Source organism: Tursiops truncatus, chromosome 3 (assembly GCF_011762595.2).
Source record: "Tursiops truncatus isolate mTurTru1 chromosome 3, mTurTru1.mat.Y, whole genome shotgun sequence".
NCBI lineage: Eukaryota > Metazoa > Chordata > Mammalia > Artiodactyla > Delphinidae > Tursiops > Tursiops truncatus.
In genome coordinates, this window is record NC_047036.1 from 51,799,064 (window position 1) to 51,824,151 (window position 25,088).

The window sequence follows — 25,088 nt, forward strand, 5'->3', positions numbered from 1 at the left end:
AAGCCAAGAAAAAGAGATAAAAAGCATCCAGATGGAAAGAAATAAGTAAAACTGCCTTTGTTCTCAGATGACATGACTAGCTATGTAGAAAATCTTACAGAGGACCTCCCTGGTGTTCCAGTGGTGAAGACTCTGTGCTCCCAACACAGGGGTCCCGGGTTCGATCCCTGGTCTAGATCCCACAAGTATGCCGCAACTAGAGTTTGCCTGCCACAACTAAAGACCCCATGCGGCCAAATAAATTAAAAAATTAATAAATACATTAATTAATTAAATATAAAAGAAAATTCTACATAATCTACAAAAAAGCTACTAGAATAAAGGAGTTTATCATGCTCACTAGATACAAGATTGACATATAAATATTAATTGTATTTGAATGTGCCAGCAATAAATAATTGAAATTTTAAAAAAGAATACCATTTTAATAGCACCAAAAATATGAAATACTAAAGGGATGAATCTGACAAACATATATAAGACCTGCACACATCTTTTTTCTTTTTTTTTTGCACGCACCTTGCGGCACACAGAATCTTAGTTCCCCGACCAGGGATCGAACCTGTGCCCCCTGCAGTGGAAGTGCAGAGTCTTAACCACTGGAATGACAGGGAAGTCCCTCATGGCTTGCACACTTCTATCACAATTTATAAAGTCTTTTTTTGAATCATGAATTAATATGGAATTTTGTCACTTAATTCTTTCTGAATTTATTGAAATGATAAAATGCTTTTTTTCTTTTTTAGTCTGTTGATATAGTGAATTACAAAACATTAGTGAGATAAATTTTGTAAATAACAAATAAACGGAGGCCTAAATAAATGCAGAGACCATATAGTGCTCATGGATCTGGACTGAGACTCAATATGTCTCTTCTCCTCAATTTGAACTATAGATTCAGGGCAATCTCAGTCAAAATTCCAGTAAGCTTCTTTATGGGATAGAATGACAAGCCAACTCTAATTTATATGAAAATATGAAACAATTTTGGTAAAAACAAAGTTAGAGAACTCATACTACTTAATTTCAAGACATTACAAAGCTTCAGTAAACAAACCAACACAGTATTGGCCTAAAGACAGAAATACAGAACAAAGGAAAAGATATATCCACCACATAGGATGGAGAACAAATGGAGAGTCTAGAAATAGATCCACACATATATGATCAATTAATTTTCAACACATATGCAAAGGAAATTCAAAAGAAAAAGATAGTTTATTCAACAATTTGTGCTAGAATAATTAGTATCCACATGAAAGAAAAAAGAACCTTTATCAGTAACTCATTCCACATGCAAACGTTATTCTAAAATGGATCATAGATCTAAATGTGAAACCTAAAATATTAAAATTTCTAAAAAAAAAAATGAAAGAAACTCTTTGTGACCTTAAGTTGGGCAAGTATTTCTTATATTTGAGTACAGACCTTAAAACAGGGGTCCCCAATCCCTGGGCCGTGGAGAGGAACTGCACAGCAGGAGGTGAGCAGTGGGTGAGCAAGTGAAGCTTCCTTCACTGCCACCCTCCATTGCTCCCCAATGCTCACATTACCATCCCACCCCCAACCCCGGTCTGTGGAAAAATTGTCTTCCACGAAAGTGGTCCCTGGTGCCAAAAAGGTTGGGGACTGCTGCCTTAAAATAAAACTTGATAAAGTAGAGTTAATCAAATTAGGAAGATATTATTTTATTAAATTCTCTTTGTTCCCTGAATTGCCTCTATTTTCTTAAGATTCACCTTCATAAATTGTTTTGGGTTTCCACCTTTCCATTTGGAGGCATTTCACAAATGTCAATGATCATAGGCTGGCCATTCAACATTTTCTTTTCTTTTTTTTTTTTTGTAAGTCCAAAACCATTTATTTTCATTTTTTTAAAGTTCATTTCTTTCTTTACATCTTTATTGGAGTATAATTGCTTTACAATGGTGTGTTAGTTTCTGCTTTATAACAAAGTGAATCAGTTATACATATACATATGTTCCCATATCTCTTCCCTCTTGCGTCTCCCTCCCTCTCACCGTCCCTATCCCACCCCTCCAGGTGGTCACAAAGCACCGAGCTGATCTCCCTGTGCTATGCGGCTGCTTCCCACTATGCTTCCCACTAGCTATCTATTTTACGTTTGGTAGTGTATATATGTCCATGCCACTCTCTCGCTTTGTCACAGCTTACCCTTCCCCCTCCCCATATCCTCAAGTCCATTCTCTAGTAGGTCTGTGTCTTTATTCTTGTCTTACCCCTAGGTTCTTCATGACATTTTTTTTTTTCTTCTTAAATTCCATACATATGTGTTAGCATACAGTTTTTGTCTTTCTCTTTCTGACTTACTTCAGAAAGGACAGCCTCTTCAATAAGTGGTGCTGGGAAAACTGGACAGCTACATGTAAAAGTATGAGATTAGATCACTCCCTAACACCATACACAAAAATAAGCTCAAAATGGATTAAAGACCTCAATGTAAGGTCAGAAACTATCAAACTCTTAGAGGAAAACATAGGCAGAACACTCTGTGACATAAATCACAGCAAGATCCTTTTTGACCCACCTCCTAGAGAAATGGAAATAAAAACAAAAATAAACAAATGGGACCTAATGAAACTTCAAAGCTTTTGCACAGCAAAGGAAACTATAAACAAGACCAAAAGACAACCCTCAGAATGGGAGAAAATATTTGCAAATGAAGCAACTGACAAAGGATTAATCTCCAAAATTTATAAGCAGCTCATGCAGCTCAATAACAAAAAACAAACAACCCAATCCAAAACTGGGTGGAAGACCTAAATAGACATTTCTCCAAAGAAGATATACAGACTCCCAACAAACACATGAAAGAATGCTCAACATCATTAATCATTAGAGAAATGCAAATCAAAACTACAATGAGATATCATCTCACAACAGTCAGAATGGCCATCATCAAAAAATCTAGAAACAATAAATGCTGGAGAGGGTGTGGAGAAAAGGGAACCCTCTTACACTGTTGGTGGGAATGTAAATTGATACAGCCACTGTGGAGAACAGTATGGAGGTTCCTTAAAAAGCTACAAATAGAACTACCATATGACCCAGCAATCCCACTACTGGGCATATACCCTGAGAAAACCATAATTCAAAAAGAGTCATGTACCAAAATGTTCATTGCAGCTCTATTTACAATAGCCCAGAGATGGAAACAACCTAAGTGTCCATCATCGGATGAATGGATAAAGAAGATGTGGCACATATATACAATGGAATATTACTCAGCCATAAAAAGAGACGAAATTGAGCTATTTGTAATGAGGTGGATAGACCTAGAGTCTGTCATACAGAGTGAAGTAAGTCAGAAAGAGAGACAAATACCGTATGTTAACACATATATATGGAATTTAAAAAAAAAAAAAATGTCATGAAAAACCTAGGGGTGAAACAGGAATAAAGACACAGACTTACTAGAGAATGGACTTGAAGCTATGGGGAGGGGGAAGGGTAAACGGTGACAAAGCGATAAAGAGGCATGGACATATATACGCTACCAAACGTAAGGTAGATAGCTAGTGGGAAGCAGCCGCATAGCACAGGGAGATCAGCTCGGTGCTTTGTGACCGCCTGGAGGGGTGGGATAGGGAGGGTGGGAGGGAGGGAGACGCAAGTGGGAAGAGATATGGGAATATATGTATATATATAACTGATTCATTTTGTTGTGAAGCTGAAACTAACATACCATTGTAAAGCAATTATACTCCAATAAAGATGTTAAAAAAAAAAAAAGAAGAAAAAGAAAAAAAAAAATCTAGAAACAATAAATGCTGGAGAGGGTGTGGAGAAAAGGGAACACTCTTGCACTGCTGGTGGGAATGTGAATTGGTACAGCCACTATGGAGAACAGTATGGAGGTTCCTTAAAAAACTACAAATAGAACGAACCATATGACCCAGCAATCCCACTACTGGGCATATACCCTGAGAAAACCATAATTCAAAAAGAGTCATGTACCAAAATGTTCATTGCAGCTCTATTTACAATAGCCCGGAGATGGAAACAACCTTAGTGTCCATCATCGGATGAATGGATAAGGAAGATGTGGCACATATATACAATGGAATATTACTCAGCCATAAAAAGATTTGTAATGAGGTGGATGGACCTAGAGTCTGTCAACATTTTCTTTTAATTGAAGTATAGATGACATACAATACCGTATGTTACAGGTGTAAAATACAGTGATTCCCAATTTTTAAAGATTACATTCTATTTATAATTATTATAAAATATCGACTACATTCCCTATGTTGTACAATATATCCTTATAGCTTCCCCCCCCTGCCCCCCACTGCATCGCACTACATGCAGGATCCTAGTTCCCCAATCAGGGATCGAACCTACGTCCCTCTGCAGTGGAAGTGCAGAGTCTTAACCACAGGACTGCCAGGGAAGTCCCCTTATAGCTTATTTTATACATAACAGTTTGTACCTCATAATCCCCTACCCCTATATTGCCCTTCCACTTTCCCTCTCCCCACTGATAACTGTTAGTTTGTTGACTATATCTCTGAGTCTGTTTCTTTTTTGTTATATTCACTAGTTTTTTGTATTTTTTATTTAGTTTTATTTTTTAAAGGTTATACTTCATTTATAGTTATTATAAAATATTGACTATATTCCCTCTGTTGTATAATATAACGTTGTAGATTATTTTATACCTAATAGTTTGTATCTCTTAATTCCCTACCCCTATATTGCCCCTCTCCGCTGCCCTCTCCCCACTGGTAACCACTAGTTTGTTCTCTTTATCTGTGAGTCTGCTTTTTTGTGATATTCGCTAGTTTGCTGTACTTTTTTAGATTCCACATATAAGTGATATCATACAGTATTTGTCTTTCTCTGCCTGACTTCTTTCACTTAGCATAATGCTCTTCAAGTCCATCCATGAGGCTGTAAACAGCAAAACTGCATTTTTTTATGCTTCAGTAGTATTCCATTACATATATACACCACATCTTCTTTATCCATTCATCTGTTGATGGACACTTAGGTTGCTTCCATATCTTGGCAACTGTAAATAATGCCGCTATGAACAATGAGGTGCATGTATCTTTTTGAATTAGTGTTTTTTTTTTTTTTTTTTGGATATATATCCAGCAGAGGGACTGATGGGTAATATGGCAGTTCTATTTTTAGTTTTTGGAGAAAACTCCATACTGTTTTCCACAGAGGCTGCACCAATTTACATTCTCAACAGTGTATGAGGGTTCCCTTTTCTCCACATCCTCACCAACACTTGTTATTTGTGTTCTTTTTGACAACAGTCATTCTGACAGGTGTGAGGTGTTACCTCACTGTGGTTTTGACTTGCATTTCCCTGATGATTAGCGATACTGAGAATCTTTTCACATGCCTATTGGTCATCTGCATGTCCCCTTTGGAAAAATGTCTATTCAGGACTTCTGCCCAGTTTTTAATTGGCTTGTTTTTTTGTTTTGTTTTGTTTTGTTTTGTGGGGGCCACACCACATGGCATGCAGGATCTTAGTTCCTTAACCAGAGATTGAATGCATGCCCCCTGCAGTGGAAGCATGGAGTCTTAACCACTGGACTGCCTGGGAAGTCCCAGCTTGTTTGTTTTTTTGATGTTGAGCTGCGAGTCATTTATATATGTTGGATATTAACCCCTTATCAGTCATAGCATTTGCAAATGTTTTCTCCCATTCAGTACGTTGTCTTTTCATTTTGTTGATGGCTCCTTCGCTGTGCAAAAGATTTTAAGTTTAATAAGGTCCCATTTGTATATTTTTGTTTTACTTCCTTTGTTTGAGGAGACAAATCTAAAAACATATTGCTATGATTTATGTCAAAGAGTGCTCTGCCTAAGTTTTCTCCTAGGGAATTTATGGTTTCTGGTCTTACACTTATGTCTTTAATCCATCTTTAGTTTTTGTATATGGTGTTAGCGAATGTTCTAATTTCCTTCTTTTACATGTAGCTGTCCAGTTTTCCCAGCATCACTTATTGAAGAGACTGTCTTTTCTCCATTGTAAATTCTTGCCTCCTTTGTTGTAGATTTATTGACCGTAAGTGTGTGGGTTTATTTCTGGGCTCTCTATTCTGTTCTATTGAGCTATGTGTCTGTTTTTGTGCCAGGACCAAACTGTTTTGATTACTGTAGCTTTGCTGCATAGTCTGAAGTCAGGGAGCATGATTCCTCCAGCTCCATTCTTTCTCAAGATTGTTTTGGCTATTGGGCATCTTTTATGTTTCCATACAAATTTTAAGATTTTTTTGTTCTAGTTCTGTGAAAAATGCCATTGGTATTTTGATAGGGATTGCACTGAATCTGTAGATTGCCTTGGGAAATTATGGTCATTTTAACAATATTAATTCTTCCAATCTAAGAACATGGTACATCTTTTAATCTGTTTGTGTCACCTTCAGTTACTTTCATCAGTGTCTTACAGTTTTCTGATTACAGGTCTTTTACCTCCTTAGGTGGCTTTATTCCTAGCTTACCTTATTCTTTTTGATGCAATGGTAAATGGAACTGTTTCCTTAATTTCTCTTTCTGATAGTTCATTGTTATTGTATAGAAATGCAACATATTTCTGTATATTAATTTTGTATCCTAAAACTTAACCAAATTCATTGATGAGTGCTAGTAGTTTTCTGGTAGTATCTTTAGGATTTTCTATGTATAGGATCATGTCATCTGCAAACAGTGACAGTTTTAGTTCTTCCTTTCTAATTTGGATTCCTTCTATTTCTTTTTCTTGTCTGATGGCTGTGGCTAGGACCTCCAACACTATGTTGAATAAAAGTTGGTATTCTCATTTAAAGCTCAAAAACAAACTTTGTTTATAAATGGCTTTTTGATGGATGGCCGTCCTGCTTTTCACTGGGATCCCCCATATATTAATACTTACAGACCTTTTTTCTCAGGCCATTTAGATTTTCCAGAGATTATTTTAGCTCCAGTCTGAAGCTACTTTTATACCATACTGTAGGACCCCTGGAGATAGATCAAGGGAAGAAGCTGGTACTTCACCACACAGTATAAAAATGTTACCTTGAACTTTGACTTTTGACCTCACACTACCCCTACTAAAGACCCAACTTGGTGTGCTGAGTCCAAAGCCTCAATAGTTTAATGTCTCCACTCCATATACCTCCAGTTTTTAGGTGTGTGGGTAAAAGTTAGTCTCTTGATTGCAAAAGAGAGAGGGAGAAGATCTAGTAGTCTGTTCTTACTTTAAAAAAAATCTCCTTGTTTTTAGCTCCACACTTGAACCCTGAATTTTGAAGTACAAGGTTCCTTCAAATTCAAAGCCTTTCTCTTCAGTTCTGTAGGGCAGATAATCTCTCTTGTTATCATTACTTCTGTCTCTTAGAACACAGATACTTTTGTATTTCCATGCTCTACAACCTTGTTTAAAATTCTTCTTTGCCTCTATCTTCTCTCCTATACTTTGATCTAATAAACTGACACTTTAAAAAAATCTTTATTGACATTTATGTTAAGTTTTGGGGAAAGATATACATGTATGATCATTTAGCTATGTTTAACCTTTTCACTTTGATTATGAAGAGTTTAATCAACTAAAAATTAAGTACAAGAGTAAGGTTTACAAATTTAATTCAAAATTCAAATCATCTAAAATATCCTGTTCAATAAAACGTAATTAATACAATTTTAAAGTGGTTTCATCTTACTCGTTATGGCATGAGCTTATCCAAAACACTTCTAGTTATAAGTTATTTTGGATTACTATAAATTCAGTAACTTACCTCTTCTTTTCCTAATGTTACCAGAACTTCTTCATTCAGTGGAATCACTACAGGAACAAAATAAACCAAAATTATACATATGCTTAGTTAAGTCTCAAAAATCAAGAATTTGATTTTATGGTTTCTGAGATACCCCTTTCCCTTTCCATTTATATATTACAGAACTTTTTATGAGATGTGTACAGTTTTTATGAAATTTTTTAATTTAACATCTTATATAGCCAACTTATATATCATTTTAGACAAATGTGATATTTATGCTTTTTGTTTTCAGTGCCTTTTTCTCTTCTCATTTTATTTTCCTAATCCATCAAAAACAAAATTAATAATCTACAGTGTGTTCCTTAAATATTTCTGTGGTTACATGATTCTATGCATACATATACACATATTCGTACATATTTGTACATATACATGCAAGTGTTATTAATTTTCTTATTGCTGGTTTTACAAGAATGAGATAATATCATACATATTATTCTTATTTTCACCCAAAAAAACCCCCATGGAAATCCTGTATATTCATTTGGTGTAAGTCTAATTCATAATTTTAAATCACTGTATAATATTCTGCAGGGTAAATATACCAAATGTGTTCAGGGATTTCACTACTGATTCAGCATTGACTTTGTGTCTAGTTTTTAGCCTCAAAAAACAATGACACAGGAAGCATTCTTTTATTTATGTCTTTATATATTGGTGCTCTCATTCCTGTGAGATAGATTCTCAGAAAGTGAATTTCATAGAAGGAAATGTGTATTTTGAATTTTAAAACAGGATGCTAGATTCTTTTAATTTTTCTAGAAGCAATGAACAAGAAACAGCAAAAGATACTATAAAATCTTCTAAAATTTTTGCCAGTCTAATGAGTATAAACTAATATTCCTTAATTAATTTACATAGCAAAATCAAATCCCTTATACTTAGAAAAGTTCAACTCATACTAAGAAAAGTTTATCTTTCCTAATGAAGTGCTATTTAAATTTCTCAAATGATATGCTACTGAAACTTTCTAAGCTATTTGCCATTCTAGAGGGTTTTTTAATAGAAAAGAGCTATGTACTTCATAGGCCCTGTATTAGAACTAATTATAGGTAGCCCTAGGATGGCTATACAATGAAAAGGATTCTAAAAATATAAAGTTCAAAAATCTCCCTCTTGGCGAGTGTGGCCAAAAGTAGCACTTCAATGCTAAAACAATCATTTCAACAGATACAATATGACAGGCTCTAAGAATATAAAGATTTTAATAATCTTTCCAGTGTGGCAGTGTACAGGATTCACAACCTTAAGCAAGGTGGGTATTTGACCAACAGGTCAGTGTGTTCAGTGCTGGCAGTACAAGGTTTGTACGTAAAAGATTATGAAAATAAGAAAAATAAAAATTTTAAATTCCCTGACATATAGCATCAAAAAGAATAAAATACTCAAGAACAAATTTAATTTAGGAAGCAAAGAACTTATACACTGAAAACTACAAAATGTTGCTGAAAGAAATTAAAGACACACCAATGAAAAGAAAAAAACATCCGGTGTTCAAGAAGTGTTAAAACTTAATGTTATTAAGATGCCAATAACACCCAAAGCAATCTACAGATTCAATGTAATCTCTATCAAAATCCCAATGATGTTTTTGTAGAAATAGAAAAATCCATCCTAAAATTCACATGGAATCTCAAGGGACTCCAAATAGCCAAAACAATCTTGAAAAAGAACAAATTTGGGGGTCTCACACTTCCTAATTTCAAAACTTACTACAAAGCTACAATAATCAAAACAGTGTGCTACTGGCATAGAGACAGAAATATAGACCAATAGAATAGAGAGCCCAGAAATAAAAATCCTCACTGTGGGGACTTCCCTGGCGGTCCAGTGGTAAAGAATCTGCCTTACAGTGCAGGGGATGCAGGTTCGAGCCCTGGTCCGGGAAGATCCCACATGTCGCGGGGCAACTAAGCCAGCACGCCACAACTACTGAGCTAGAACGCCCCAACGAGAGGGCCCACGTGCCTCAAACTACAGAGCCCACATGCTCTGGAGCCCGTGCACCACAACTACAGAGCCCATGTGCCCTGGAGCCCGCACGCCACAACTAGAGAGAGAAAACCCATAGGCCACAACTAGAGAGAAGCCCGTGCACCACAACAAAGACCCGACACAGACAAAAAAATAAATTAAATAAATATTTAAAAAAATCCTCACTGTATGATCAATTGATTTTTTTTGAATTTATTTTTTTATACAGCAGGTTCTTATTAGTTATCCATTTTATACATATTAGTGTATATATGTCAATCCCAATCTCCCAACTCATCACACTCCCACCCCACCTCCCCCCAACACCATCAATTGATTTTTGACAATGGTGTCAGGACAGTTCAATGGGGGAGAGAACAGTTTTCTCAACAAATGGTGCTGGGAAAACTAGATAATACACATGCAAAAGAATGAAGCTGGACTTTCAACTTTTCATTAAGTTTGAAAATTTCTAAAATTAATAAAAAAAATTCTTGATCAAGAGGTAAAAAGTCTATTTTAATAAAACTAGTGGATTGATGATAAAGGCCTAAAGTAAATCTGTGGCAGTAGGGCTCAATATTTAATGACCAGCTATATGTGAAATGGGAAAATCTAGAAGAATCTAAAAGGACTCTTAAATTTGTAGCTGATCAAATAGATTCCATTCAATGTGTCAGGGAATGGCAATCAGTTCATGAATCTGAGGCATCTGTAGAATAATTTGGAAAAGAAGTCTAGAAGGTAGAAAGATATATAAGTGTGATATTACAGAGAAGTCTGGTTTGGATATACAGACTTGAAAGTTGTTGTGGAAATTGTGTGTCCTCTCCCTATCCCCCCACCCTCTCCCACCCCACCCAAAATCAGATTTTGACGCCCTAATCTCCAGTACCTCAAAATGTGACTATATTGGGGCTGGATCTTTAAAGAGGTAATTAAGTTAAAACAAGGTCATCGGGATGGGCCTTACTCCATTATGAATGGCATTCTTATACAAAGAGATTAGAACACAGACAGGTAACCATGTGAAGACCCAGAAAGATGATAATCTATTAGGCAAGGAGAGAGGCCTCAAAAGAAACCAACCCTGCCAACACCTTGATCTTGGACTTCTAGCCTCCAGAATTGTGAAGGAAAAAAAAATCTTCTGTTGTTTAAGCAACTCAGTCATGCTACTTTGTTATGGCAGCACTAGCAAACTAATATAGAAGTCATTAATACAGATATAATCCATAAAAACAGAAGCAGAAAATATAATGTTGAAATAGCATATAGAGTAAGAAGCAAAAATCGCTGAACAGTCAACTGGAGAACACCAACATTTTAATAGCAGAGTATGAGCAGTCTCTGAGATGCCCAATATAATGCTAGAGGAGGCAATAAGAAAAACAGTTGAATGCAAATTAAAGTAAAAATTGTATACACATACCTATCTGATGTGCCAAAATAAAAAAAACTACAAGGTGAGGACTTCGCTGGTGGTGCAGTGGTTAAGAATCCGCCTGCCAATGCAGGGGACATGGGTTCGAGCTCTGGTCCAGGAAGATCCCACATGCCGCAGAGCAACTAAGCCCGTGCACCACAACTACTGAGCCTGCATGCTGCAACTACTGAAGCCTGTGCACCTAGAGCCTGAGCTCGGCAAAAAGAGAAGCCACCGCAATGAAAAGCCAGCACACTGCAACAAAGAGTAGCCCCCGCTCACTGCAACTAGAGAAAGCCCACACGCAGCAACGAAGACCCAATGCAGCCAAAAAAAAAAAAAAAAAAGACTACTAGGTGGTAGTGAAGACACAAAACAATGGTGGACATTGGCATGAATATAGTAGTTTAAAACAAGAATGCAGGAGAAAGCAGAAGGGAGACGTAAATGAAAAAAGAGGGTACAATCCATATATAAGACCAAATACAGACATACATACCACATAAAGGAATGTAGGCTTTAATAATAGAAAAATATCTCCTAGTTGGGTATTATAACTACAGATTTTTAAGGCTTTTTTTTTTTTTTTTTTAATTTATTTGGCTGCACCGGGTATTAGTTGTGGCATGCAGGATCTTCATAGCAGGATGCAGGATCTTTAGATGAGGCATTCAGGATCTTTAGTTGCAGCATGCGGGATCTAGTTCCCTGACTAGAGATTGAACCTGGGACCCCTGCATTGGGAGTGTGGCGTCTTAACTATTGGACCAGCAGGGAAGTCCCTTTTAAGCCATTTTCTATTGCTCAACCAAAGGCAAAAATATAGTTGGCCTCAGTTGGACAAGTCAAAAGGCAACATAAAATCTATGTGGCCCTTATGTAAGTAAGTATCTAAAATAATTTCTCTCTTCCACTAAGTAAGTTTCATTCATTAAGAAACAATTTACAGTTTCTACTGAGCATGTAAAACAGTGTCTCCGCCTGCTGATGCAGTGGACACGGGTTCGTGCCCCAGTCTGGCAAGATCTCACATGCTGCGGAGCGGCTGGGCCCGTGAGCCATGGCCACTGAGCCTGCGCGTCCGGAGCCTGTGCTCCGCAACGGGAGAGGCCACAGCAGTGAGGGGCCCGCGTACCACAAAAAAAAAAAAAAAAAAAAAAAAAGTGTCTATGAGGATACAATGATGGCTGTAATAAAATCTCCATAATCAAGATTATTATATTCTAATGTGAGGCAGATATGTTCATCTATAATAATAATGAAGTATGAAATAATGTGTGTAAAAAAAGAAAAATAACGTGACTTCCTAATAGCGATGGAAATTATTAGGCAATTTCAAGAGGGTAAATGGACCTTGAATTCTTCTTGTGAACATTAAATTAATTCACCATAATTTGTTTACAAAAATATAAGCCTAAAAATAAGAATCTTACTTTCAGGAGTTTCTTTCTGCCATTGACTGAGTTCAGCAGTCAAACATTTCACTTGAATAATTAATAATGACAGCTATTTTAAAAAAAAGAACAAGAGAATAAAACAAAGTCATTTCTTGTGGAATATTCATATTTATTCATAGATGAAAGCATAGACAGTCTTAATACTTTAACACAAGTTCCTAACATAAATGGTTAACACAATAGCAATCAAAACTATAAAAAATTATCACTCCTAACAGAATTTTCCTTTAAATGGCTTATAAGTTGCCATTACACCAGCAATACAGTATTAAAAATGATCAATTCTAACTTCACCATTCAACCTAAAAAAACCTAAGTACATTAAGTTTATTCCCTAAATTAATATTCTTTTAAAAAAAGAATGTTATTTCTTGCCAACATTTTTTAAACAAATTTGCTTTAAATATGCTTTTTTTTTCCTTTCTATGCACTTTCAGAAAAATTGCAAGTATGTTTAGCTGAGCAGTTAAAAGTAAGTTTAAATATCAATACATATATAAAGACAATTATAAAATGAGACTGGTTCCACAAATCACATATAAAAACCAGTTTTACTACACAATAGTTTGTAAACTGTGTACCCCTTTAGCCAAAAATAAATTAGGATAAATGTTTCTAATATTAGGTGATTCCAATCATTGTAAATTTGATAATTATAAATCTGTGTGATAAATCTGTTGCCTGATTAGACCATAAAATTAAAACTTATGCATGCTTAAATTTCAGAACATTTTTTATCTCCTCTATATAATTTTTATACATAGACAAACAGATCAAAAATTCACATTTCAAAAATGCAATAGGTATTCCTGTAATATTTATACTAAAAGGACACCAAGTACTCTTTTTTAACAAATTTTTATGATGCAGAGTGGGGAGCTCAAAGACCCTGCTCTGGATCATAACACTGGCTGTTGAACAGTCAGAGAAAAAAACCCTAGTCTCTTTGAAAGATTTATATAATTATATAAAAATGCATTTACAGGTATTAAAATTTTTACCAAAAAAAGAGTTTAACATTATTTTCTTAGAGATAATTAAATAAGAATGTAAAAGAGTTTTTTGTGAACTATACAGTGATTTATAAATGTTAATTATTATTATTACTGGAAAAGGATAACAAATACTTAAAAAGTACTATTTAAACTAGGCAAAACTATCATAATGATAAGGTATCTATATCACTTTTCCTGAACATATTAGATTGAAATATATAAAATTACTGATACTTATTTTTGAACCTATTAAAAAACTGTAATTTAACCTCATACTATACTGATGAAACTCAGCTCTTACCTTCTAAAGCCCAGCTAAAGCAAACACCCAAATTATTTGATACTGATATAAAATTAAACCCTTTCTGAAAAAAAATAGCAGTAGTATTTCTAAAGTGATTTAAACACACATATTTGAGAAATCCTGCCATTTTCTCATTTAAATATCTAACTTCTTGCTTTGGAAAATGGATTGAGTTTTAATATTGAAGTTTTGAAGTTAACAGATATGTTAAAAAGAGTTAACAAAGCAAGCCTGAAATTATGCTTAAAGGCCTGCTTGGAAGGTTGGCCCTTGGCTGGCATCTGGCTTCAGAAGGTTCCCACCAACCTAACTCACAAGAGTGGCTCTCTGTGCCTAAAGTGTGAGAAAATACAATTTATGCTAAACACCTGCTTTCCTCCTGAGAGTCTGGTATTTTGATAACTGCTAGGCAAGGGGTGCCTATGTGACTATCCCCCACAAAAAACTCTGGGCTCTGAGTCTCTAATGAGGTTCCCTGGTAGACAACATTTCACACTCATTGTCACAACTCATTGGGGTAATTAAGCACGTCTTGTGTGACTCCACTGGGAGAGGCTCCTGAAAGCTTGTGCCTGGTTTCCTCTGAACTTCAACCCATGCTTCTTTTCCCTTTGCTGATTTTACTCTGTATCATTTCAGTGCAATAAATCCCGGCCATGAGTATGACTATGAGTACTGTGAATGTTCCTAGAGAATCATCAAACCTGGGAGGAATATTAGGGATCTCTAACAAAATAGGAAAAGACATTTTGTGGATTCTTTAGATAATGCTATTATTGACTATCTCAGGATACTGATTATTTACAACTACATAAGCACTTCCCTCAAAACCAAGTGTTTGGCTTACTACCTGAAAATCATTCAGGAAACTTACAGACTTCATCCCTAGTGACTCTGATTCAGTAGGTCTCAATTTCTACAACATAAGAACCACATTTCCCAAGGAAACCATATAATTATTTATTTACTGTACAATATTTTTCCAAATAAAACATTCAGTTTTACCCTGTATAAAAGAACACTATTTATTTATTGATGGATAAAAAGCTTTTTACAAAAGATGGCTTAATTTTTTTATCACCAATTTTTAGAGATCTGGTGTAATAGGCACTTCTAAAAGTGACAAATTAGTTTTTTCCTCTTTCTCTCTCATTCTCATTTATTACTGAGTATTATTATGCTCACAGGTTTTTATGTTTTTACATCATTATAATCAATTGAAGCCATTATTTCTTTTAATGCTCACATGATACTAAATTTGGACAGCCAAGTGCCTTCAATTGGTTCCAATGTCTTTTGACATGCTCCCACTAGTTTTGGAGAACTTTCATTGGAATTATTTGTATATTTAAATCTGTTCTTAGAATTTTTATCACCAAAACATTTTTAACTTTTTATATGGTCAAATGCATCTAAGTTTTCTTTTACCATGTCTAAATTTCTATTATCAGCCGAGACATTTTCCCCTGGTCTCTAACTAGATTGCACAAATAGTCTCCAGCTTTTCTTGTAAGATTTTCATAGCAATTCATCCAGAATTTATGTTTATATAATGAAAGATAGAAGTCCAATTTTATTTTCTCCCAGATGGATATACAGTTGTATCACTATCATTTATTAACTAATTCATCCCTTTCCCAAAGATTGGAACTATCATCTTTGTCATATTTTAAATTCTTAATCTGTTGCACTGAACCACTGGTTTATCTCTAAACCAATTCCATAGGTCTTTGCATTTTGAAATGAATATTTTCATCCTTTTATTAAGCTTAGGGTAAAATCAGTTAAGATTCCACACAGACAGTAAAATAACTGTGGCTACTGCACCTAACACAAAGTACGACAGTATTTGTTCTAATTTTTAACACGGTATCATAATAGCAGTCAATGAGTAATTCACTCAAAGTTGAATGTATGTGTAGTTGTTAAAAGATAAATGATAAAGAATTTATTTATAACAGATTATTCAAAAAGTTTTTAAAATACTCCTCTTAAATCAGAAAGAGTAGAAAATTTTCCAAATCATTAAGCATAGAGGTATTAACAAAGCTATTATACTTGGCATAAATATAGATGACACACTTCTTATCTAAAACAATAAATTCCACTTACCTACTTTTCGGAAGAACAAAAAGAATCATACCTGAGCATTTGAATCAGTGAGTGTCTCAGTTCCAACAAGCGATAATTTGTTCTGACACTTGATTTAAAAAGTAAAGAAAAACAAGTCACACACTATACACCACAAACAATTCCTTTTCCTTGTCCTTTTATACCAATGTAATATTCCTCTAAAACAATATACAAATATCTGATATATGAGAAGAGTTTGTTTAAATTCTTTACTTCCTAAGCAAGAGGATCAGGAAGGCAGCCAAATAGGACCCAAAGTGAACAGATCAAAAGTAAAAGTGGGGCTTCCCTGGTGGCACAGTGGTTGGGAGTCCGCCTGCTGATGCAGGGGACACGGGTTCGTGCCCCGGTCCGGGAGGATCCCACATGCCGCGGAGCGGCTGGGCCCGTGAGCCATGGCCGCTGAGCCTGCGCGTCCGGAGCCTGTGCTCCACAACGGGAGAGGCCACAACAGTGAGAGGCCCGCGTACCCAAAAAAAAAAAAAAAAAAAAAAAAAAAAAAGTAAAAGTGGATGCTTAACTCAACACAGAATGAAAAGATGAGCATAAGAAAAACAAAAACAAAAATTAATAGCTAGGGTGAATTAGAAACGAGATAATGGAAAAATGGGAAATAAAAGAACAAGGGGGAAAACATTACAGAAAGATAACAAAAGAGGTAAGAAGATAGTTAAGATCATAAGAAAATAAAGCCATCAGGAGACATTGTTACTATGCCATTAAAAAAAATCCATAATTGTTAATAGTGATTATATCTGAGTAAAAATATGGGCAATTAAAATTTTATTTGTGCTTATTTCTAGGTGCAGTATTTTTCCATCAAAAAAAATTTCAGTTTTTTTAATTCAAATTTCTATATCGAAAAAATTTCCAAAGCAATACAAATTATCTTGAAAATACAGTAATAATACAGAGTACCAAGGATATATGTTAAAAAAAATTTTTTTTAAAAGAAAAAAACCCCACTAACCTGCCTTGATCTGAAACCTTACTGGGAAGAATAGGATGTAAAAAAATGTTTGTGGCCTATATTATACATTACACTATTTTAAGTAAAACAAATTTTTACCAGCATACTACAGTGCACCAGAAGTGATTCTACCCCAGTAACTCAGAAAATGTACATACGCTTCAAACACAACGTTTTCTAAATTAATTCATATTTTCACTCAAACTCCATAAGTATGTGTTCTCCCCCTTTATATTCTCTATCTTGGGAAATAACCTCACCAACCACTCAATAGCCCAAACCAGGAACCTGAAACTATCTGTAATTCCCCCTCCCCATTTCACAACAATTAACCTCCAGGTCCTTTTGGTCCAAACTTCTTAGCATCTCTTGAATCCATTTTTCTATTTGCAATGACAAGACTTAGGCTTCAGTACGTCTTACAGGACTACTACTAGAGACTCCTAAATATTCTTTCTTTGTATAGTCTCACTCTTCTGCATTCCATCTTCTTCAAAACCACCAGTTATTTTCTCAATCAAGATCTCTCATCAGGTCACTTCATGTCTATAATCCTTTAATCATTCCCCATAATATACATTCAACAAAATCCTTCATGTGTTGCCCCTAATTACCTCTCCAGTCTCACTCTACATATCCTTCTTCTCCTAATTTACATGTCATACTATTCTACTTAGAGTTCTCTAAACTCTCCCAACATTTATATATTTTGTTCTTTCTGCTTTGTATACCTCTTCCACTTTCACAGGCTAACTCCTATTTATTCTTTAGAAATGAACTCAGTTATTTCCTCTTCTAGAAAGCTATCTTTGGCCCCTTCAGTCTAGGCTTAGTACTCCTCCTAAGTATAGTCTTTGAACTTTACCACCACACTTCTAATATAATTTGTTATTGCCTCCATTAGATGATAATCTTCTTCAGGGTAGGGACTGCCATAATTTTCTCTCTTTCTACAGCTCACCTAGTATAAAGTTTCTTAAATGAATGCTTATAGGTCTAAAAAATATATAAGTATTTATCATATAATGGCTTTCAGAATCCAGCATAATTATTTCTTTCCTAAGTCTATTATTGAAATGGAATTCAATCTTATAGTAAGTAATTGGGATATCACTTTCATGTCTTGATACTTACTTCTTCCATATCTTTCCACATTTCTTCACATTTTTTAATAAGCTCTTCTTCAGCATCTGTAACATCTTCCACATCTGTAGTACTATCTGGATCTAGATGTTGCTGATTCACTGACATGTGCCTTGTGATTTTCTTAGCCTTGTGAGAAAAACTAAAGTATAAAAATAGTCATTTAATAATATTTGTTGAATACCCATTACCTGTCAGATACTCACCTAGGCGCTAACGATGTAACAGTGAAGAAAATAGGCAAAAATTCCTCCAACCATGGAGCTTACATTCTAGGTGAGGAAAACAGAATAAACTAAAAAGATTAAAATAAATATAAAGAAGCTATAATAAAAAGATTTTAAAAATATAGTGTTGCATATCAAATAATTTGTAAGTACAATGAAGAAAAGCAAGACAAGGAAGAAACACAGGGAGTGCTGAGACAGGGGCAATGTAATTTTACGTAAGGTGGTCATATAAGGTCAATGAGAGGTTGACAACTTAGCCAAAACATGAAGGAAACAAGGAAGTAAGACCTGTGGATATTTAGGGAAAGAGGCTCCAGGCAGAGGGAAATATAAGTACAAAAGCCTTGGGGAAGGAACATGACTGCTGTGTCCTAAAGCAGTAAAGTAGCCACGGTGATTAGAGCAGAGTAAGGCAGAGAATACAAGATGAAGTCAGAGAGATAATAAGGATGAGATCATGTGGGCTTTGCAAGTCATTTTAACGATATAGGCTGGGATGTTAAGTGATTAGAGGGCTTTGAACAGAGGGATGACATGATTTGAATTGTATTTTAACATTATAACTCTGGATAACTACAGCCAATAAGGAGAGAAGTAGGAAAACCAGTTAGAAAGTTACTGCAATGATCCAAGTAAGATGGGGACCAGCATAATATTGAGAGAGTACAAAATGTCCAATTCTAAATATATTTCCAAGATAGAGCCAAAAGGATTTCCTAGCAGTCTGTTTATAGAGTGTCAAAGAAAGAGATGAATCAATTATTATTTTAAAAGTTTGGGCCTAAGCAATTGGAAAGATGGAGTTGCCAGTTACTGAGATGGGGAAGATGATAGAAGAAACAGATTCAGCAAGGCATGAGATGCTGATTAAGAATCCAGTTCAGGACGTGCTAAATTTAAGGTATCTATTAGTGGAGCTGCTATTTAGGCAACTGGATATACATGTTTACAGTTCATGGGAAAGTTTCGAGCTAGAATTTGAGTCACCCCCATACAGATATTTAAAGCCATGAGGCTAGGTGAGATCAGAAAAGGAAGAGGGTACAGATAGAAATGAGAAGAGTTCCAGACCTGGAGAGACTGAAGAGATGAGGAAATAGTCTGAGAAGGAGTGACCTAAATAGTCTGAGAAGGAGTGACGCATAAGGTAAAAGGAAAAAAAGAGTATGATATCCTGAACTCCAAGATCAGTGTTCAAGGAAGGAGTGATGAACTATCAACTACTAGTGATAGGTCAAGTAAGATAAAAACAGAGAATTGACAATTTACTTGGCAATATGGTTAAGGGACTGTATTTTCCAAAAATAGTCAGCAATATTTCAGGTTGTCACTCCCCAACAAGAGGCAGAGCCTCTTTACCCTCCCCCTTGAACCTGAGTATGCCTTTCTGACTACTTATATGAATAGCATACAATGAAAGTGATGTCACATGACTACCAAGACTAAGTCATAAAAGGCTTACATCTGTCTCTCTCTCTCAGAATACTCACACTTGCAACCCAGCCATGCTATAAGGAAGCCCAAACTAGCACAAATAAAGGGACCATTTGGAGAAGCCCACACTGAAACACTGTGGTTCCCAGCCAAAAACTAGCATCAACCATCAGACACGCATGTGAACAAATTTTCTGATGATTCAGCCCCCAGGCTTTGAGTCTTCTAGATAAGAACCCAGACATTGTGGAGCAGAGACAAGCTGTCCCTGCTATGTCCTGTCTGAACTCCTGATGCAAGAATCACTGAGCACAATAAATGGTTGTTTTACATCTCTGTTAATGAATGCAAGTCTGTGTGCCAGACACACAGTGAGGCCAAACAATACCCAAACGTCAGAGTTCGGAGCAGAGAAAGGTTTATTACGGGGCCATGCAAGGAGACTGGTGGCTCATCCTTAAAAACCCGGAACTCCCTGAAAAGTTTCAGCAAAGCCCTTTTATAGGAAAGGTGAGGGATGGGCATGGTTAGTTGTTGCAAACTTTTTCAAGTCAGGTCCTTTGTTCTTGAGGTCAGGTCATGGTCAGGTCACGATGTTCCCATAAACCTCCAACAAAACAAACGTTATTCTCTGTTCTGGCAAGAGAGGGCAAGGTCCCAAGGCTCAACTTTCACCCTCCAAGGTCCAGGCCCTGGCTAAGAGAAGGGGGTTATCCTGCCCCCCTGTGTGGGGGCGTGTATCCTGCCCAGGAGCAGGCCAGTTATCCTGTCCAGGAGCGTCCATCCTGCACCCAGTCTGGGCCCTCCCGCCAGTGCCCAGGCCTGGCTGAAAAGACAGATCTCAGCTGGCGGCGCCCTCAGAGCCAGGTCCCCAGACCCTGCCCAGCCATCGTCACCGAGGGAGCAAGGCGCCCAGGACCCAACCTGCCCTCAGGCTCCTCAGGCCATCCAAACCAGGTTCCTCGGACCGTGACCCATGGAGACTGCCACCACCATTAGGTCGAGGAGGTAGGGATAGAGCAGAGGTTCACTGCTGCTTCAAGGCCTGGGCCTGGCCAGTGGGTGGCCAGGGCGAGGGCTCTGGAGCTCAATGGGACACAGCCCTTAGCCTGTCCCTGGGCCCCCCAGCTCACCCACCAGCCTGAGGCCCGAGGGTCTGGGGAGAAGTCCACAGTCCGCCTGATACTGCACTCTCTGCCGCGAGGACCACTGCAAGACTGACCATTGCTGCAGCAGGACCTCTAACCGCCATGCTAATAGTCGTGCCCCAATGGCTGCACACCTGCCCCACTCCTATTACATAAGTTTTGGAGTAACTTGTCACACAATTTCATTAAAGTAAATAACAAAAATGGAGGTCATTGTTAACCTTCATAAAAGTAGTTTCAGGAGAATGGTGGAAGTGAAAGCCTGACTGAAGTAGACTCAAGAGAGAATAGAAGGTAAAAAGAATTGGACATATCCAGTATATAAAACATTTTCAAGAATTTTTTTCTCTAAAGGGAAGAAGTGAGGTACCAGCTGTAGTGAGATATGGGTTGGAGTTTTTTGCTTTCTTTTTTAAGTTAGGAGGAAATACAGTATCTTTATATGATACAGTAAGAGAAGCAAACATTGCTGATGCTGAAGAGAAAGGAGAGGAAAGAGAAGAATTAGATCTAATACACGAGTAGAGGGGTTGGCTTAAGATAGATATACATACAGTTCATCTATTTTAATGGGAAGGTAGGCAGAATATTAGGGGAACAGATACAGACAGGTAGGTGAATAAATGTGTTGGTAAGAGCTTGTGCAAGTTCTACTTGGATTGCTTCTCTTTTATTAATGAAATGGTAACTAAAGTCATCAGCTATAAATGAAGATGGGGAAAAAGCATTGGAGATTTAAGAACAAAAAAAATGTATAAAATAGATATATAAGAGAGTGGAAGAGGGTAAAACAGTAGGATTACTAGATAACATTAAACGCCCACTTGAGATTAGTAGTCATGAATTTAAAGTGAAAGTAGAACATAGTTGTGTGTTTTCCTCTATAGTGTAACAGCATAGGTGAAGACAGAGACAAAGTGAAAGAATGACAAAGTCTCTCAGGTATGACCAGAGGAGTGAGTAGCTAAGATAAGATGGAGAATATAACCACTGGAGAAAAGGAGGTCAAGAAAAAGAGAGGCCAGGTTATTTGAAAGATCATCTATATGGATATTAAAATCACCAAGAATTACAGTATTGCAGGAGAGGGACAGTATTACAACAGTATTGCAGGAGAGGAGCTAAAAATCAAGGAATGAAGGAACTTGACATAATCCTGCTAGATAACTGCTGCAAGGAGAAATGATCGGTGGTACAGTCTGATGGCATAAGATTCAATGTTGGGTAACTTTAAGGAGGTGGACAGAGCAATAAAAAACAATGAGGATGTCTATCCCACAACACCAAATGCAAACCAGAATAACCCACCCCCCCAAAATACTTCTTTCATATGAAACTTAAATTTTATATTGCTTAATATATGACTTATCAACAGAGAGCTTTTAAAAACGTAAATAGATATGTCATAGATTGGAGGACTCCATTTTGTAAAGATGTAAATTCCTCCCAAGTTGATCTATTCAATCTTATTTCAAAATTCTAAGAGTTTTTGTGTGTTTTTGTGGCACTTGACAAACTAATTCTAATTCATATGGACGTACAAATGACCAAAAACAGCCAAGACACTCATGAAGATTAAGATGGGAAGACTTGCCTTACCACGTGTTAAACTTATTTAAAAACTATACTAATTATGATAGTGTTCAATCAGCACATAGACAGGCAATTGAACAATGGAACACAATACAAAGCCTTTCTAGAGTCACACATTTACAAACCTATGATATACACTGCTTTTTTTTTCAGGTATATTTTGGCCCAAACACACCTCCCTCATTCTTTTTAACAAATGCATAGTATTTGTGGGGAAAAATAAGCCTAGATATATGTCTCAATCTTTATACTACTCCTCCATCCCTCAAAAAATCCAAACCATAAAAAAGAACAGGGAGAAAACATTTTTTTGATCTTGGATTAGGAAAGGCCTTTCTAGACAAAACTAAGTAAAATCACTGTATAAAATTTTTAAAATTCCAAATGGACAAAAATATCATTAAAAAGTTAAAATTTAAAACCCCAAAACTTAAGAAATTTGTATACGCTTGGCACCCAAGACCTAATTTCCTTAATGAATAATGAATGCCCACAAATTAATAAGAAAAAACCAACAACCAATCATAAAAGAAAAAAAAGAAAACTAAAAAAGTGATCACTATAAAAGTCAGGCTATTAATTATTGGGTTGGCCAAAAAGTTCCTTTGGTTTTTAAGGAAAAAAAAAGACACATTTTTCACTTTTACCAAGAACTTTATTGAACAACATATTCACCCTTTTGTTCCACTACCTTCTGCCATTTTTCAGGCAACTTCATAATTCCATCTTCCCAAAACTTTTTACCTTTTTGAGCAAAGAACTGTTCTAGGTGCCTTTACAGTCTTCCAGGGAATTGAAATTTTCTCCATTAAGAGAATTTTGTAAAGACCGAAATAAATGGAAATTTGAAGGTGCAATGTCTGGTGAATATGGCAGATGAATCTGAACTTCCCAGCCAAGCTGTAACAGTTTTTGCCTGGTCATCAAAGAAACATACAGTCTTGTGTTATCCTGATGGAAGGTTATGCATTTTCTGTTGACTAATTCCGGACACTTTTTGTTGAGTGCTGCTTTCAGTTGGTCTAATTGGGAGCAGTACTTGCTGGAATTAATTGTTTGGTTTTCCGGAGGAGCTCATCATAGAGGACTCCCTTCCAATCCCACCAAATACACAACATCAGCTTCTCTGGATGAAGACCAGCCTTTGGTGTGGTTGGTGGTGGTTCATTTAGCTTGCCCCACCATCTCTTCCGTTCCACATTCTGTACAGTATCCACTTTTCATCACCTGTCACAATTTGTTTTAAAAACAGAACGTTTTCATTATGTGTAAGTAGGGAATCACATGGGGAAATACGGTCAAGAAGGTTTTTTTCGTTTAACTTATGTGGAACCCAAACATTAAAGCAATTAACATAACCAAGCTGGTGCAAATTATTTTCAGCGCTTGATTTGGATATTTTGAGTATGTCATCTATCTCCTGCGTGGCATGATGTTGATTGTTCTCAATGTCTCAATTTCATTGCTATCAACTTCAACTGGTCTACCCGACTGTGAAACATCGTCCAGCGAGAAATCTCCAGCATGAAACTTTACAAACCACTTTTGACATGTTCAATCAGTCACATCACCTTCTCCATAAACTGCACAAATCTTTTTCTGTGTTTCAGTTGCGTTTTTACCTTTCTTGAAATAATAAAGCATGATATGCAAAAATGTTGCTTTTTTTCTTCCATCTTCAATATTAAAATGGCTACACAAAAATTCACCAATTTTGTTAAGCTTTTTTTTAAATGCACGTAGATATGACAGCTGTCACAATACAATCTAACAAAATTGTTTCAAAAGACAACTAAGCACTATAGGGCCATCGTAGGGAAAAAAACCAAACAAATCTTTTGGCCAACCCAATACTTTTGGAGGGAGGGAGAAAGGAGATAAAAGGAGATGGGGAGCTCTGACTCGGATGGGTCAAGTGGAGAGACTTCCGAAGTGATTATCAAAATTTTATTTCTTAATCTGCATGGTGATAAAGGTGTTCGCCTTATAACAATTTATAAACTTTATATTTATTTTGTGTGGGGCTTTTCATATCTGTATGGTATTTGCAATAAAAAGGCAAACAATAAAAACAATCTAATAGAAATGAGTAAAGAACACAAATGCGGAATTAAAAAAATTATCTTTTGAATATAGAAAAATGCACTTATCCTTACTCATAAGTCATAAAAATGCAAATTAAACAAAAGTTATTTTTCATTCAGATTAGCAATAATGAAAAAATTAATAAAAAACAATATTGGCAAGAGTGTAGAACAAAAGGCATGCACTGTTTGTAGACCAATCCCTTTGTAGGATAATTAGCAATATCCATCAAAATTTTAAATGCATTTATCTTTTGACCCAGAAATTCTACTCCTAGGAATAATCCTACAGATAGATACATTTGCATAAGTCTACACAGGTATGCTTACTGCAACATTATCTATAAAAAAACTTTATGGGAGTGAACTCTTCAATCAGACTGTCTTGGATTAAA

General features: G+C 36.2%; 1 protein-coding gene across 3 annotated transcripts in view; it reads right to left on the minus strand.

Moving 5' to 3' along the window:
• Nucleotides 1-25,088, minus strand: part of CENPK (centromere protein K) — a 60,402-nt gene that overhangs the window by 31,419 nt on the left and 3,895 nt on the right. For 2 of the 3 annotated variants that reach the window (XM_033852905.2, XM_004321552.4), the window contains exons 3-6: nt 18,196-18,346; nt 16,102-16,158; nt 12,636-12,708; nt 7,761-7,807 (exon numbers count right to left, since the gene is read on the minus strand). In XM_033852905.2, the coding sequence (XP_033708796.1) occupies nt 7,761-7,807; nt 12,636-12,708; nt 16,102-16,158; nt 18,196-18,312 (294 nt within the window). In that variant the 5' untranslated portion in view covers nt 18,313-18,346. Of the gene's footprint in view, nt 1-7,760; nt 7,808-12,635; nt 12,709-16,101; nt 16,159-18,195; nt 18,347-18,410; nt 18,477-25,088 lie in introns of all 3 variants that reach the window. The other variant, XM_019929974.3, reaches the window with a different exon arrangement.